Source organism: Hemicordylus capensis, chromosome 3 (genome assembly GCF_027244095.1).
Source record: "Hemicordylus capensis ecotype Gifberg chromosome 3, rHemCap1.1.pri, whole genome shotgun sequence".
In the NCBI taxonomy this organism is placed as follows: Eukaryota; Metazoa; Chordata; class Lepidosauria; order Squamata; family Cordylidae; genus Hemicordylus; species Hemicordylus capensis.
Window position 1 is genome coordinate 8,070,757 of NC_069659.1, and position 18,096 is coordinate 8,088,852.

Sequence of the window (18,096 nt, forward strand, 5' to 3'; positions counted from 1 at the left end):
ATTTCTTCTCTACATCCTTTGATATCAACTAGAACTGTGCAAGAGCACAGTCGTATTCTTGGTGCCCCAAGTGGGTCATGCCACTTGGTGCCTTAGCACCAAAACAGTTGGGTGATCTGAATTGTTGTGTGTGCATGCTGTCTTCACCAGAAACTGACGTGAATTGAAGTGAGCACAAAAACTGTGGCTGACACAGGCTTGAGAGAGGTCTTGAAAACAGGCCTTTAGTGAGAACTTAGTTGACAATCTGCAAATCTAGTATTTCCTTTCACTTTGAACAGTCCTCCGTACTGAGAAATTATTTCTAATGTTTCATGGATTGATGCAATTGACTTAAAGATTATATTGCACTTCTTTGTGCTAAAATAATATTCTTTTGTTCATTTTCCAAGTGCTGTGCAGATACTTTTGTTCTTTGCGTAGCACCAGGAACGAAATACTATTACCTAACTTTTGGAAAGATGGTCTCCTCACTGTTATCCCTGCTGCATGATGATCACAATCAGATGAGAATGTGATGATGATGCAGAGTAGCACATCTGTTCTATACTGGACACGTATTGAGGCTACTTTTCACATGATTCTTTTCTTGTATAGAGATACTCCATGCTAGTGTAAAACATGTCTCAACAAATTTTCATTGACTCTGAAAGTCAACTCTAAATTATAGGAGCAAGACTGCCTTCTGCACCATGTGTGTGAATGAATGAATGTACTGCTCACACCCAGCAATATCCTCTGCTCCAGGATGCAGCTTCTCCACCTTACTTGTTAACTCATCTTAGTTGCATCAGCTCACCACTTGCCTAAGTGAGGAGGAAGGACCAAGCAAGGTGGGAGCAGGTTGCTCCCTTCTCCTCCTGGTGGTATCTGTCTGGCCCAGTGCAACCAAGAAGCAACCCACCCCTGTCTTGTTTTCTCCCTCTTAGTCATGTCCATTGCTTGGCTCAGGCACTGTGCTCAAATTTCCAGGTGCTAAGGCAAGCAAGACCCCCCCAAGTCCTGCTATGCTGCCTCATCGTGGCGGGGTGTGTTCCTGGGAGGGATGAGTGAAGTACGCCGGGAGGTATACTCCCAGTAGGATCACCCAGAGCGTGAAGGTCATCCAAGCTGTCCAGCTAAAGCAAGCAAGCACCTATATTGGGCAGCAGCGATATAAGAAGGTGCTGGAGGCGGACGATCACTTCAGTGACAATGACAAAGGCATCATTTCATACTGCACAGGAGAAGGCAATGGTAAACCACTCCTGTATTTTACCAAGCAAACCACATGGATAGACAAAATGGAATGATTGTCGATGTAGTGCTGGATGATGGGCCCCTCAGGTCGGATGGTACACCACATGCTACTGAGGAAGAGCTGAGCATCTCTCAGAGTACTGATGGTGTTTATGACTCGGTTAGACTAAAGCCTTTTGGATGTCTGATGTTGCCATGTGAGAAAAGAAAATCCAAAGCTGCAAAGACCGAATTACAATGGGAACGTGGAACGTAAGAAGCATGAATATGGGAAAGCTCGACACAGTGAAAGATGAAATGAATCAACTACAGATTGACATCTTGGGCATCAGTGAATTAAAATAGACTGGAATGGGACACTTTCAGTCAGGAAATCATACGTTTACTACTCAGGACACAAGAAACAAAGAAGGAAATGTGGTGTTTTCATAGTCAGGAAGGATATAGCAATGACAGTACTTGGGTACAATGAGGTCAGTGACCGTCTAATATCAATTAGATTTCGTGAACAACCATTTAACATGACAGTTCTTCAAGTCTGTGTCCCAACAACTGATGCAGAAGAAGTAGTTGATGAGTTTTATGAAATTGACAGAACATGCAAGTAATATGTGATGCTGGTGGTTGGAGACTGGAATGCCAAAGTTGGAAAAGGTAAGGAGGAAAACAGTTGGCCTATATGGCCTAGGAAACAGAAACTAAGCAGGAGAATGACTTATTAGTTTCTGCCAAGCCAGTGATCTCTTCATTGCTAACACATTCTTCAAACAACCAAAGCGGCGCCTATACACATGGACATCACCAGATGGAGCACATAGAAATCAAATTGATTGCATTATTGGTGCAAGGAGGTGGAAGAGCTCAGTTATAACAGTAAAGACATGGCCGGGGCCAACTGTGGAACAGATCACAAACTGCTCATGTGCATGTTCCAAATCAAGCTAAAGCAGAAAAACAAAGCTATGCAGTTTCCACAATATGATCTTGATAATGTACCCACAATTTTCAAGGAGAACATCAGGAACCACTTTGAAGTTCTGAACCTCATTGATAGGGAACCAGAGGAACTGTGGAATGAAATCAAAGAAGCTGTTAAGGACGAATGTGAAAAGAGACTGCCAAAGACCAAGAAACAGAAGAAAGCAAAATGGATGTCAGAACAGGCAGTGGAAATTGCCAAGAAGAAGAGAGAAGCCAAAGTCAAGAAAGATAAAAGGGCTTAGGAAGGAACTTATAGGGAATTTCAGAAACCTGTTAGGAGCAGTACTACAATGACATCTGTAATGACCTTGAGGATGGAAACAGACATGAAAAAACAAGGCAAGTTTTCCAAAAGATCTCTGAACTCAGAGGGAGGTTCCAACCTCAAATTGGTATATTAAGGGATGCCAAAGGACAGATAGTAACTGATTCAGAGAAGATAAAACAGAGATGGAAGGAGAATACTGAATATCTGTACAGCAGGGACATCAACATTCAAGATACTGTAGAACTGGGGTGGCGAACCTTGGCCCTCCAGCTGTTGTTGAACTACAACTCCCACCATCCCCAGCCACTGGAGATGATGGGAGTTGTAGTTCAACAACAGCTGGAGGGCCAAGGTTCCGCACCCCTGCTGTAGAAGATATTCCCTACTTGCAAGAACCTCTAGTATGGGAAGATGAAGTTAGATCAGCAATCTGGTCATTACCAAGTTGGAAGGCTACAAGAATTGATGTAATAACTACAGAAATATGGCAGGTAACCGAAGAAGTAACAGTCAAGGCTCTAACCAAACTATGCCAGCAAATTTGGAGAACGACACAGTGGCCAACAGATTGGAAGAGGCCAGTCTACAAGAAAGGAGACTTAACAGATTGCACAAACCATTGCACAATATCCTTACTTTCACATGCTAGCAAAATAATGCTCAGGATCATCCAATGCAGATTAGAGCCCTATGTGGAAAAGGAAATGCCTGATGTTCAAGCTGGTTTCAGAAAAGACAGGGGAACAAGAGACATCATTGCTGATGCACACTGGATAATTGAGAAAGCCAAAGAATACCAGAAAGCTCCAGCCTCAAAGGCAGGATGCCTCTGAGTACCAGTTGCAGGGGAGTAATGGCAGGAGAGAGGGCACGCCCTCAACTCCTGTCTGTGGCTTCCAGCGGCATCTGGTGGGCCACTGTGCGAAACAGGATGCTGGACTAGATGGGCCTTGGGCCTGATCCAGCAGGGCTGTTCTTATGACTACAGAATAGCCTTTGATTGTGTTGACCATGTCAAGTTGTGGAATATCCTTAGGAAAATGGGCATCCCAGAACATCTAATTGTTCTCATGAGAAACCTATACACAGGGCAGGAAGCCACAGTCCAGACAGAACATGGTGAAACAGACTGGTTCCATATGGGCAAAGGAGTAAGACAAGGCTGTATACTTTCTCCCTCTTTATTCAGTTTATATGCTGAACATATACTGAGAGAAGCTGGACTGGAAGAAGGTGAGCATGGTTTTAAAGTTGGAGGAAGAAACATCAGTAACCTGCACTAGGTTGATGACATCACTCAAATTGGGTACAGTTGTAGGTACATCTCAACAGCGTAGTTTGGGATGTCATACACCACGATCTAAGATGGTGGACACGTAAACCTTTGAGGAGGTGCAAGTGGGCTAACTTGTGAACTGCCTAACCGATCTGAACCAAATTTGCTACAGCTGTAGGGACACATAGGGACGCCCAAATGGCGTAGTGTGATGTCATCCACTCCCATTCAAGATGGCAGCCATGTGAACATCTGAGGCACAAGCAGGCTAATTTGTGGACTGTCTAACCAATTTAAACCGAATTAGGTATAGTTGCAGTGCGTGACACACAGGAACACCTCAATGGCATAGTTTGTGATGATGTATTCCACACCGATTCAAGTTGGTGGACGTGCAAGTGGGCTAACTTGTGAACTTAACTGATTTGAACCAAATTTGCTGCAGCTGTAGTGACACACAGGGACACCTCAATGGTGCAGTTTGTAATGGTGACATCCACCCTGATCCAAGATGGCAGACGCATGAACATTTGAGGTGCAAGAGATCTAACCTGTAAACCTTGATTTGCACCAAATTTAGTCCAGATGTAAAAGGTAAAGTTGTGCCATCGGGTCGGTGTCAACTCCTGGCGACCACAGAGCCCTGTGGCTGTCTTTGGTAGAATACAGGAGGGATTTACCATTGCCATCTCCCGCGCAATATGAGATTATGCCTTTCAGCATCTTCCTATATCTCTGCTGCCCAATATAGGTGTTTTCTATAGTCTGGGAAACATACCATTGGTGATTCGAACTCGCAACATCTGGCTTGCTAGTCAAGTCATTCCAGATGTAAACAGAGGCATCCTTCCTTTGAGACTGGAGGTGGCCTATAGCCCTCTGACTAGTAGCCATTGATAGACCTCTCCTCCATGAAGTTATCCAAGCCCCTCTTAAAGCCATCCAGGTTGTTGTCTGTCACCACATCTTGTGGCAGAGAATTCCACAAGTTGATTATGTGTTGTGAGAAAAAGTACCTCTGTTTGCTGGTCCTAAATTTCATGGGATGACCCCTGGTTCTAGTGTTATGTGAGAGGGAGAAGAATTTCTCTCTCTATCCACTTTCTCCATGTTGGGAATTCTCTCTGGTAAGAGAAACCCTTTTTCATTATAGCAGAGTGCACAGAGGCACAACACAGCGGAATTTGGTTAGGCATTCGAGTATGATGAGAGTAAAATAACTTGGAGCCAGTTCATAGTTTCAAATCAATATAAGTGGTGTTTATTAGAGAACTCCATTCTAGATAGGAAAGTGAGGAGATAGACTCTGTCTCTGATCTATCTATCTAGCTGGATGCAGATGGATTCTGCATCTCTGCACACATGGTGCAGGGGAGAGGAGCTTGCATGTTGTAAGGGAAGAGGAAGGAAGTGGCTGGAAGGAAGTAAGTAAGTCCATGAGATCAGCAATCTACATATCAAAGGGATAGTGTCAGAGCAGTAGAGAAGGGATGACCAATGTCTTGACCCTCTAGCCCTCTGACTCACTAGTCTGTCCTCCTGTGTCATTGAGACAAGAGACAGCGCATAGTCCTTCACTTCCAACACTCCACACCATGCATGATGTTATATACCTCTTATCATATCTCCCTGGTCATCTTTTTTCTAAGCTAAATAGTCCCAGGTGTTGTAACCTTGCCTCATAAGGAAGGTGCTCTAGGCCCTGGGTCATCTTGGTTGCCCTCTTCTGCACCTTTTCCAGTTCTGCAATGTCCTTTCTTTAGATGTGGTGACCAGAATTGTATGCAATACTCCAGGTGTGGCTGCACCATGGTTTTGTATAAGGGCATTATAATAAGGTGGATGGACTCGATTACAACAGCAATGATTGCACTACTGAGAGGCTTTAAAGGCCAAGTTGAAGACAGATCATCCTGGAGAGAATCTATTGATGTGGTCGCTAAGAGTCGACACTGACTTGACTTGAATCAATCAGTTATAATATTAGCAGTTTTATTTTCCGTCCCCTCCCTAATGATCCCTAGCATGAAATTGGTCTTTTTTCAAAGCTGCCACACATTGAGTTGACACTTTCAACAAGCTGGTCCACCACGACCCCAAGATCTCTTTTCTGGTCAGTCACTAACAGCTCAGATCCCATCAACGTATACTTGAAGTTGGGTTTTTTTGTCCCAATGATATTTCATCCTAATATCCCTCATGGACTGATAAGTAACATTGTTGAACCGTTTCCCCGCCCTCTATGGTGCTTGCTCAGTCAGCTTCCACAGATAATTTAATAACAATTTAATAACCCTTAGTTCCAGGGGATGATGTGTTGGCACATAAGAATAGCCTGGCTGCTGGATCAGGCCCAAGGCCTATCTAATCCAGCATCCTGCTTCCCATAGTGGCCCACCAGATAGATGCCTCTGAGAAGCCCACAGACGTGAGGGCACACTCTCTCTCCTGCTGTTGCTCCCCTTATGCAGCAGCCTTGCTGAAGATAAGCATGTCTGAGTTCAGCCAGAGACTGAATAGGAAGCAATCTGGAAACCCCATGCATTTCACCATGATGTCTGTAAAAGAAGTGGTGAGGAGAACATACATGGGAAAAAGCAGCGAGCGGAATATAAATAAGTGGAGGGAAAGAAACTTGCTGTAGATTAGGAGCAACTAGTGATTCTGTATCTTATTCTCTATGATAGAAAATATAAATTATGGAAACTCAATCCAAAAACTTGCTGTGCCTCAGCGTGAGTTCTTATGATGGTGTATTCACTGTGCTAACACACCGTGCACAGTACTGTGATATGCTTACTCGGAGAGTAGGTAAAGCAGTGCAAATATTTCCTGCTCTAACAATTTTTAAACTGTTATATGAAAAGTGAAGTTTTGATAAGTGAAAAGCAGTATGGTTAATGGACAAGTAAATATTGGAAGTTCTTCCAATACCTGAGGTATCTTGTTTGTTCCATGTGTAATACATTTTGTGACCTAAGTTCCCATTGTTATTACCTGATGAATGACAAGAATTTGACACCTGATAAATTAGTGGTACTCACGTGCAATCCAGTGGTTCTTGCTGTAGTTGAAATGCAGTAATGTTTTAGACATCATATTCCACTTCTTGTTTCTTGCAATGAAAAAGCTCTCATTCAAAAATAATTATGTACTTTGGAGTCGGAGTTTGTCTGGTGTCAGTCATCTGGAGGCAGGCATGTGCATTGCAGGCAAATATATTGCCCATTTTTTCCTGTATTTATTACATTGCTTATTTATTATTTCTCATTTCTCTAGGTAAGCCACTTTGGAAACTTTTGTTGAAAAGCCGGTATATACATATTTGTAGTAGTAGTTGTTGTTCAGGGGGTCAGTGGTATGATGCAAGGATTACATTGGAAATCCAAGGGGTTTAGAATAGGTAATGAAACTTCTCCTTCTGTATGTGTCAGACACAAGGCTTTTGAAAGACTTCATGTTGCAAAAAAAGTATGCTTTTACACCACTTTTAAAAAACCCTACCACTGCTTCAGTTAAAAACTCTCTTGCTAATATGAATGTGCACATCCTTGTTCTTTTGTGTTGAAAACAGGAAACCAGATTTGAGTGTGAACTGACCACTTGGCCAGTTTACTTACTTATTTCTGTAAGTTGCTTTAGACCATTAAAGAGTGTAGGGACCAAATGAGGCTTGCTAAAAGCTTAACTTGTTTCACTATGAGCAAGTTCCATTGATCTTATTTACACTTACTGGCAAAAGAGGAATTTATAGCCGTGGTTAATTGAGGTATGGATTGCTTTGATGCTTTAGTTTTTCGCATATACTGGAGCTCATCAATATAAGACTAGTCACTGAGCATGCTCGAGACACGCCGGAAATAATCAAACGGTAGTTCCTCTTGCCAGAGGGTACCATCCCCAGTTCTGGTCCTGTCTGCTCGAGGCTTGCACGCTGAAAGTTTTTTGCTCTGCTGGAACTTGGCTTTTTTCTTCAGAACGTTTTTCCTGCCTTTAAGTGTGCAAGGGCAGGAAGGAAGCTGCCTTAGGCCATTCCTATTATTTTTAAAACGTCCAAAATAGTTTTTTCTTTATAAAATACAGCTGATTGCTGTGTTACTTTCGTTTTTATTGTTTGTTTCTTTTTGGGCTAAACCAGGCGTGTTGCCTCCATTATGGAGATTGCCCACACCAAGGAGCTCCTAGGAGGTGTTCTCTCAGAGGGATCTATTGCCCCCGATCAGATTAGGGAGCCTATGCAGCCTGTACTGTCCATGTCAGCAGCTCTCGTTATGGCTGTATCCATGCCCACCCTGGTGGAGGCACCTGTGCCAATCCTTCTCGCTTCGCCTTGCAAGGCAGCCAAGAGGAGTAGACACTCTAAGGAGGGGAATGGAGGCAAGTTCAAGAACTTAAAAAACTTTCGGAATCTGTGCACCTCAGTGAGCGTTTGCTCATACAAGCTGTCTGTAAACGGTTCAAGCCACGCATTAAGGAGCAGAGAGCTAAGAAGGGGAAGGATGACCAACACCCGTTGGGTGACTCATTGGCATCTGTTAGCACTTCTCCAGTGGTTTTTGTCAAGGGGGAACTGTCTGGTCCGTGCGGTCCCCCCACATACCACCCCAACCGCCCGACAAAGAGCAGAGCACCTAAGGAGCCTGTGGACTAGGAGGAACAAGGGGATGCCACCCAGGATGGTTGCTACGCAGACCGCTCAGGCTGGTGGGCCTTCAGGTAATGTCTCTCCCCCTTTCATGGGGCTGACTCCCCCTCTCTTCCCACTCACTGTGGCTATATGGCTCAAGGATTTCTTTTCCAGGGAGTGCCTGCCTCTTATCGCTTAACCTCGATTGCAGGCTCCTCCAGCTCCCTTGCAACCTTCCCGCCCTCCCCCTGAGGCGTCTGGCTGCCCCAATCGCCCTTTGCAGCCTAGCAGGCGCTTGTCTTCGTCTTCCCCAGATTCTAGTTCAAGGAGGGAGGCGATTCCTTTAATGGAGCATTGGCAGTTTGCCCCCAAGCCACCTAGGCTTAGGCACAAGAGGTGGCTTCCAATGTCATCATCTGCCGCAGACACTGAGCAGAGGCCTCCCAAATACACTCGAGAACCCAGGGTTCCATCTCAGCCAGCTGTCCTGGTGGGCCCAGTGTTGCCACTTAGTCGGTCTGCTCCTAGCCTACCTGCTCAGCCCTTACCTAACCCCACCCCTCCCATTCCCCTCATTCGGCCTGCTTCTGAATCAGACCCTGAGACACACATGCCATTGCATAAGGACTCGGATAGAGAAGTGGGTGAGCTCTCAGAGGAAGAAACCACCCCCATGGCACCCATTTCTGCGCGCCTTTTTACATCTTCTAATTTTGAAGTCCTCTTATCCAGAGCTAAGTGGGCAATTAAGGATGTATCTCCAGTGGATGTGGCACCTCCTTCAGAATTAGATCAGAATGCATTTCCTTCTTCTTTGAGTCCCTTGATTTCTGTGCCTTTTCCATGCTCGTTTAAACAGGTGATGCTGGCAGGATGGTGAAACCCAGCATCCTGCAGGCCCATTGGCTCCTATCCTATGAAACACTACCTTATCACCTGAGGTTACCTCTTTGTTGGCTACACCCAGGGTGGATCCACCCATTGTTCAGATGGTGTCTGGGACTCCTTAAATATTGAGAGTCAAGAACAGCTAAGGTCTACAGAGGACAAAAAGTGTGATTTGTTGCTTTAAAAAGGCCCATGAGGCCTTCTTCACAGTGACTAGGGCAGCCATAGCTAACTCCATTTTTGCCAGGGCTTCCATTTTATGGGCTAAGCAATTGGCACCCTTAGTGCCCCCAGGAAATTCTAAATTAAGACAGGGAATTAACAAAATGGCTAAGTCTGTGGCCTTCATGGCAGATTCCAGTCTTGACTGTGTCCAACAGGCCTCTAGCCTTGGCCTCTGGGATGGTTTTGCAAAGATCACTGTGGCTCAAGGGATGACTGGTTGATTCTAAATCTAAAATCACATTAACAGCCTCCCTTTGCTCGGTTACTGTCCTTTTTGGTCCCTCCTTAGATCCGGTTCTGGTGGAGAATTATATCTTGCTCTTCCTCCAAGGAGCCCAGAGCGGTATACTACATACTTAGGTTTCTCATCACAACAACCCTGTGAAGTAGGTTAGGCTGAGAGAGAAGTGACTGGCCCAGAGTCACCCAGCTAGTTTCATGGCTGAATGGGGATTTTAACTTGGGGTCTCCCCAGTCCTAGTCCAGCACTCTAGCCACTACTTGAATCTGGACAAGAGTCATCTACTCCCCTTGTAGTCGCTTCAACACTTGGGGATGGTGTTTCACACCATTCCAGCGAAGGTGACATTTCCTACAGAAAGGCAGACCAAGATAACATCGGCCATCTCCCCGCTACTTTGGGCCACGTCAGCGGACCTGATGCTGGGACTAATGATCGCCGCCATGGAATGTACTCCCTGGGCCAGGTGGCATCCACAGCCCCTTCAATGGCTTTTTCTTCCATTCCAGGAAGCCATTATGGCTGTGACTTATATCTCAGTACCCCTCTCAAGCAGAGTCAAGAATTCCTTCCTTTGGTGGCTCTCCCTGGTGCTGGAAAAGGGTCTGCCTGTTCACAGAACCACAGAGGTTCTGTGAACTGGCATCACAACTGATGCCAGCCTCACGGACTGGGGAGCAGTGTGTGAGGATCACCCAGCACAAGGTCTCTGGTCCACATCAGAAGAGAACTGGAACATTAACCGACGAGCTCAGGGAAGCCAGACCAGTACTTCTATGTTGTCAGAATTTGATCTAGGGCAAGCATGTCCTCCTCAGAACAGATAATACCACCACCAAAGCCCACATCAGTCGCTAGGGGGCACCTACTCCAAGGGCCTGATGAAGGAATCTGACCTCCTTCTTGCCTGGGCTGAAAGGCATCTCCTATCCTTCACCACAGAACACCTAAGCGGAGTGGATAACTGGCAGGCGGATTGGCTAAGTCGTTGGTCGGTCGATCCCTCGGAATGGAAGCTAGTTCCTCAGGTTTTTCGTCAGATCTGTAAGTACCTGGGCAGTCCTCTAGTAGACCTTTTCGCATCTCCTCTCAATGCCCAAGTGCCAAGGTTTTTCTCAAGGTTTCTATCCCAGCAAGCGGAAGCAACGGACGCTCTCGTGTCGCCATGGCTTCAAGGGTTTCTTTACTCACCCCCCTGACACCTATTCTTCCAAAGGTAGTCGGGACACTGTGTCTAGAGAGAGTGGAGATTATACTCATCACCTCCCCACTGGCCGAGGCGGGCGTGGTTCGTGGACCTGGTCAACATGTCAGTCTCCCCAGCATGGCATCTTCCACTTCGCCCAAACCTTCTGTCACAAGGCCCCATATTTCATCCGGACCCCGGGCGGCTCCAGCTTTGTGCCTGGAGATTGAGTGCTGCAAACTAGGCAGTGAAGGGTATTTACACCAGGTTTTGGACAGCATCCTAGCCTCTCGCTGCCTGGCGACTCAACACATCTATCGGGCCACCTGGGCACAAGTTAGATGACCGCTGTGCCTTGCATTTCTACATCTGACGCACCAAGGATACCAGGTGATCAGATGCTCTTTTTGTGTCTCTTCAATCTCATAATCTAGGCCAGAAGGCGTCAAAAACCTCTTTGGCGGCCTGGATTAGGGCATGCATTAGACTCGCGTATGAGTCTCAGAACCTGCCCCCCCTGCAGGTATTACGGCCCATTCCACCTGTAGCGCTGAGGCATCTGCAGCATTTTCTACCCAAGCACCACTGGCTGATATTTGCAGGGCAGCAACGTGGAGCTCGGCCACTCTCTTTATCCGTCACTACAAGATTCCTTTGTTTGCTGCTTCTTAGGCGGCATTTGGCCGTAGGGTTCTACAACAGGTGGTCTAAAACATCCGCTTCCACCCAGGTCTTCGGGATACTTCTTGCCTATGTCCCATACTGATGAGCTCCAGTACAGGGCGGGAAAGGAACATTGGTCTTACCTGTGAAGGGTTCTTTCCCCTGTAACTAGTGCTCACTAGGCCCTCCCGGATGTTTTTTCTCAGGGTATCCTGGCTATTCGTCCTTTGTATATAGTTGGAAGGGCTAGACCATTTTTGGGAGGAGGCAATTTCCAGGATTATAGTTCTATTTCCATACCCTCTCTGTCTCTTTTCCTTGCCCTTTCCTGCCTTTTCCGCATTCGTTCGAGAGTTGTTTTTTGATACTTTCTTTTTGAGTTTGGTATTTTCTAGCAAGGCCTCAACTTGCTTCACCACTCTTCGCTTCATCCCTGGAACTGGGGATGGTGCCCTCTGGCGAGAGGAACTACCGTTTGATTATTTCCGGCCTGTCTCGAGCATGCTCAGTGACTAATCCCATGCCGATGAACTCCAGTTACAGGGGAAAATAACTCTTCCCAGGTAAGACCAATATTTCTTTTATTGGTCTCTGGATTGTTAACTGTCCCTGGCTCAAATAATGCCTTTGTCATAAACTCCCTTGATAGCCTGGCCTGAGGCAAGCCATTCTCTCTTTCAGCTTCACCATTATGGGAATAATTATGATGTACCTTATAAGGTTGCTCTAAGGATTATAAGAAGGTATGTGAAGATGCTCTGAAATCTCAAATGCTATATTAATGCTTATTCTTATCAATAGAGCAAAGGTTCCCCAGATTTTGCAGAACCCTTGCTGATCTGCTTCACTTCTCCCTCAGTTCTGCCCACATCTAGAAGTGGTAACAAACTATCAGTCTGCAGTAAGATTGCCCACATAGCTAGGATTAGATTAGGGATGTTAACATGAAAGAGTCCAATATTGTGCCTGACTTGCGTATGGTTTCTGACAATACAGGGAATGCTAAGCAATATGGTTTTTTCCAACCCATGTTATCTTTTGGAAACTTGTCTACAGATTGTTGATGGAGGAAAAATATCATCTGGGATACGTCTGTCTGTAGCTATTAGCCATAGGTAGTAGGGGCGTGCACAAAACCGGGTTGCCCAGTTTGGTTTGAGTCCGGACTGGACTTGAACCAGACTGGGCATGTTCAATTCTGTGCACCCCAAACCCTCCCTGGTTTGGTTTAGGGGGGTCGTGATTTTTTTTTAATATAAAGAAAAATAACTCGCTGCTGCTACTCTGGGGGGCTTCTCCGAGGCCACGGTGTGTGTGTCCTGAGGTTCCCACTCCTCCGCCAGCCTCCATTAATATTCAGATTGCCCGGTTTAGGTGGTCTTTGGCCCATTCTGGGCCTGCTCTCTATGATCGTGGCCATTTTGGAGGCCACTGCCATGCATGCCCAATGGACCCCTGCATGGCATGGGTCCTGGTCACTGAGAGACCCATTGGTCATGTGTAGTGGTGGCCTTCAAAATGGCCACTGCCATGGAGGGCAGGCCCAGAATGGGCCTCAGACTGCCCAAACTGGGCAATTTGGACTTTAACAGAGGCTGTGTGGGATGCATCATAAGGCAGTACAGGGCCATGACAGCATGGGGAATCTTTGTTAATGCCAGATGCTCCATCTTCCCCATCCTGATTTGGGTCTCAAAGACTAAGGAAAAGTGTGGTTGCATGGAGGACAAGTTATAAGCGAGCACAACTTCTAACATTGCCCAACATCATTACAGATCATGTGGTATGGCTGTTAAGGTGTTATCCTTGGTTTCCAGTTTATCAGCATTGTGGAACTTGAATCAAAATGAGATGGCCTTAAGTCTGGTCTTAAATCAGCAAGTTCCTTTGCTAATTGAATATGCCTATCTTCTTCACCATGGTTTTCTGTCTTGCAAGTTAATGCCTGGATTCATTTCTGTGTCTTTCCTGCTCTGCTTGATACCACAATGTCTTCCCTGCCCAGTTTCAGTATGTGTTGCTCCACTCAGGCTTCAGATTCAGCCCTTTAGCACTATGCTACTTGTCAGTTTTAGGGAAAACTTGTTAAGTGGTTACTCTGACAGCTCAAAAATAGTAGTTTTATTGTGTATTGCAGCCTGAATTAATGCAGGCTCAGGTGCTCTCCAGAATCTCTTTTCAGTAATTTGTCTCCATGCCTCTCAGTGCATGTCTGCATTTTGCAGGTGCCAAACATTGTGTTTACTAGTGCTGAATTGCAAGCAGCATCTTGATTTTAGGCTGTCCAATCTTACCAAATGTTGACCCTAGTGTAATGTGAATAATATATTGGAAGGATTTGATCCTTTAGCACAGGCCCCAAAGGAAAGGAGTATTGGGAGAAGTTTCTTATATACAGAAGTTTTTGTATATAAACACATATAATATGTTGTTTCTGGAACCCTCTTCATAGAATTGCAGGACTTCTGAATTTGGACTTCATGGGCCAATGCATTCCATTAGTATTTGGAGTCTGCACAAACTACTGATGTTACTATTGAGGATTTATTCAGCACCAGAAAGTAGAATGTGTGGCAGGTTAATTCAGGAAACAATTTGATTAAGGCCTTGAAGGAGAGGCCTTGGAAGTGGGTTGGGGGAAGAACATAATGGGCAGACAAGGGCATGGGTTGGACACTTTTAGGCAAAAGTCACCATAGAGTTAAGAAATGTGATCTCAAAAAAATTCATCATTTGTTGTTGTGTACTCAGCCATGTGGTAGGAAGATGGAGCAGGGCACCATAGCCATGTAGAGGTTGGAGCCACTCCTTCCCTGTGTGGGACAGCATTTATTTATTTAATTTCATTTGTATACTGCCCATCCCAGAACAGCCCAGATTGGTTTGCATAAAACAGCTCAAACATTAAATAAAAGCAGTTAAAATATGAATATAAAATCATTTTTAAAAACCCATTTAAAACCAATTAAATATTATTAAAAACCAAGCTGAAAAGATGAGTCTTTAGGGCTGTCTTGAAGGCCTCCAAAGACAGTAAGCCTCTTATACTCACAGGTTGTGTGTTCCACTTCTACAGAGAAGGCCCAATCTCAGGTTGCCACCAGATGAACTGGTGGCACCTGAAAACAGACCGCTTCTAATGAGCACTGGAGATCTTGCAGGGAAAGGTGTTCTTTCAGGTAACCCGGGCCTAAGACATTTGGGGCTATAAAGGCAACAGAGGTGCAGCAGTGTGTGTAGGCCTATGCTTGCCTCTTTGGAATGTATCAGTGTCTCTGAAAGCAAAGAAGTGACTGTGGTGAAGCACTAATGATACAGGGATCAATGACTTACTGTTATTGTGCAACACTCAAGCAGTGCTATCCTTGGACCAGAAGAAAAGGGCCAGATCAGCTTTTCTGTTCCTCAGTTTACTCCAGTTGTATTGCTTATTTATAAGATGCGGCAGTGGTGACGAAACTATTTGGCAAGTGTGCTCCAAGTCCAGTCCACTGGCTCAAAGTACTGCCCTAATAATTGGCACAATGTTCCAGTCCAATGTGCAGGCAATGCTAGTTGGTTGATGTGCAGCTGTGCACATCTGTCACTCTGTATTCACCACTTGTAAAAGGGGAGCAATGTTGGGCTACTCCTTGTGGAGTGTTTGTTTTGTGGATGTGATTCACATTTTGGGGCTGAGTCAATTGTCTTCCTTGTGTTGCAATGATTAATGACAATTTTAGTTAGGCAGGAAGAGCCATCCTTGCAACATTAGGACTCTATAGCATTCTTACATCTCAGTTGTTTAAATGGAGCCGTTCTGGAGGGGTTTGAAAAGCTGTGCTGCTTCATATAATACCCCTCCAGCCGTTGACAGGCAAGCTGAAAGGCAACTCTCTCTCTCTTCACCAGTATTTCCTCTAACAGGGATTCCTCGATGTTGTTGACTACAACTCCCAGAATCCCCAGCTGCAGTGGCTTTTGCTTGGGTATTATGGGAGTTGTAGTCAGTGACATCTGGGAATCCCAGTTAGAGGGAACACTGCTTTTCACAACCATTCTTAAAGGTTCAGGAGCACCTAACCTTTAAACACACAATATTTAAAGCTTGGCCATCATGGCATTTGCACAGTACTGCTTAAATGCTCTTATGCATTCTTGTTGGTTGCCATGTTACTCAGATTGTCATATCCTGTGGATTTACTATTAGAGTAGTACCAATCTCGGATACAGCGGACTTGCTTTGCCAAAAAGGTTGGCAGGTTCTCCTGGCAATTTAGAAGCTCATATAAACAGTTTATAGATGTTCTGATATAGGAAGATTTCTCTGCCAACCAACTTAAACAAGAATGAGAAGGCAGTTAATCTCTTGTTCCCATCATTTTTCATTAGATGGTTCTGAGCACACTGTAAAGTTCTGGAGCCTGCTGGAGTTTTTCAATATGGGCAGCAATCTTGAATCACAAGTATGCAGGGATTTTATTAAGTAGCCCTCTAAAATACAATACTTCTGAACATGTTTCCCATGCTTAGGATTCTGTAGGCCAGATGTTACAGCTAGGAAACTTGCTGCGTGGTTCTGGGCCACTAATGACTTTGTACATATGGAAGGTGCATGTTGTCTTGGGATTCTTTAGCCATGTGTGTAAAGCTTGCCTTGGACTCCACCCCCCCCCTTTGTCTGCTCCCCTTGCCTTTTAAATTGCTTGTATATAGCATTTGGGAAGGTTAAATGCAGATTTATTTTATTGTCAATGCAAGTGTTTGGTAAGCTAAAGCCAGCTTCCTGAATGTACGTATTGGCCATGACCTTGGTCAGATGCAGGTGAATGCCAGGAGGTGTGGTGGGGTGGAGATTGGAAGTAGACTGCCTCTTGTAGCTGGAGCTTAGATTCCGAACAGGACGGTAAGGCCTAATCTCTGGCATTCCAAGCCTGTAGTATGGGCATGGTCATGTGCTCAGTAAACAATAAGTGGTTTGTCTCATCAAATGGGGCACTTGACTCTCTTTACCATGCTATGTGCATAGCCCTGCTCTGCAATGCTTAAAAGAGGTTCCATAGGCATCTATATAGAATGGGGCCTTCTAGGATGCTGTCTCCAGAAAAAGTGTTTCGGATTCTGGGAATGTTCATTCGTTGCTTTCAGCGCTTAGGAGGTTGTGCTATGTTTTTCACTGCTGCTTAATATGCTTGATTCTGTTTAATTGTGCTTTTATTATTGTGTGATAGAATCTTGTATGCTGAATTTTTTTTTGGCCTTTTTAATATCCCCGCCCCCCCACACAGTGCCTTGAAATGTGCATTTGTGAAAGGCCATATACTGTATAACTATAAACAGCATGGCACGCAGTCTTTTAGCTTTGTAAGGGTTAGTTCGTCTGAGTGAACAAGTATATGCGTTGAAGAATAATGATCATAAAAATCCTGCATTCTCTGCATGAGGTCCAGCCAATTTACTAACCAAGGATATTTCTAGAAATGTCATGTTCTTAGAGGGGTTCTAATGTGGAACTTGCCTGAACACTATAAACACCAGGCTGTTTACATATTATCAGATTGAGCCCATGGTCCAAGCTTAACCAATAAGAAAATTTCAGGTTCTGCCAAATACCATCTATGAAGAGCATCTGTCAAGAAGATGCTTTGTAAAATAAAACTAACCCATGCTATTTCCAGTTTAACAGCAACATAGGAATGACAATCAAATGAGGCGTCTCTTGAGCCTCTGCATATATGAACAAGCCTTGTCTTGATGCTTTCCTTGAGAAACTAATATGTTCTTCCCTTTGCAGCGGCGTCTTCGTCATCTGCGGAACATTGCAGCACGGAACATCATTAATAGGAATGGTTATCGCCTTCTTGACACCTACTTCACCCTTCATTTGTGTGATAATACGAAAATATGTAAAGGTAGGCAAAAGCCTTCTGTCATTCTCCCTCCCCAATAATTCTGCTTGTCCTAACATGTGCTATACAAAGATTTTTCCTTGCAAAAATCATTTGAGAGAGATTGCTATTCTTACATAGATGGGATACTGAGGCTTAGGCTGCAACTAGGGATATGTGTTGCTTTCCCCCTATTTCTTACAGAGACAACCCAAATCTGTCTTTTACCCTCAAAGTTTGCTCCTTTGAGCCAAAGCACAACTGAAACTGAAGTAGATGGAAACACCTCTTGATCCAAACCTGATGTGGCAGGAGCCCCCGGGGAAACATCCTTAATAATTCTCTTCGCTTTAGCCAACAAAATCTCAAACTCTGATAAGGAAAATAAACAGGTCGTGCTGGGCTTGGGCTTCTCTGAAGGAGTTTGTTCATCCGATAGTTCACCCTCCTCCTACCCCGACTCAGTTGATTCAGTGTCAGAAGAAGCACCAGCATGACGATGAGGCAGCCCTGCAGCAGCCACCACAGTTGAGAGAACCGCTTGCAAAGGAGTTGCCAGGGAACGTTTAGGGGCCTGAGCGCCCTCATCCGAGCAAGCTAGTTCAACTCTCCTCCGCTTACGGAGTCTCTTTTTA

General features: G+C 45.0%; 1 protein-coding gene across 5 annotated transcripts in view; it reads left to right on the forward strand.

Moving 5' to 3' along the window:
• Positions 1-18,096, forward strand: part of UVRAG (UV radiation resistance associated) — a 137,107-nt gene that overhangs the window by 9,293 nt on the left and 109,718 nt on the right. For all 5 annotated transcript variants that reach the window (XR_008319105.1, XR_008319106.1, XM_053307435.1 and 2 more), the window contains exon 2: positions 17,368-17,485. Coding sequence is in view for 3 of the 5 variants with exons in the window: in XM_053307435.1 (XP_053163410.1) it covers positions 17,368-17,485 (118 nt within the window). In the remaining 2 variants the exon portion in view is untranslated. The remainder of the gene's footprint in view (positions 1-17,367; positions 17,486-18,096) is intronic.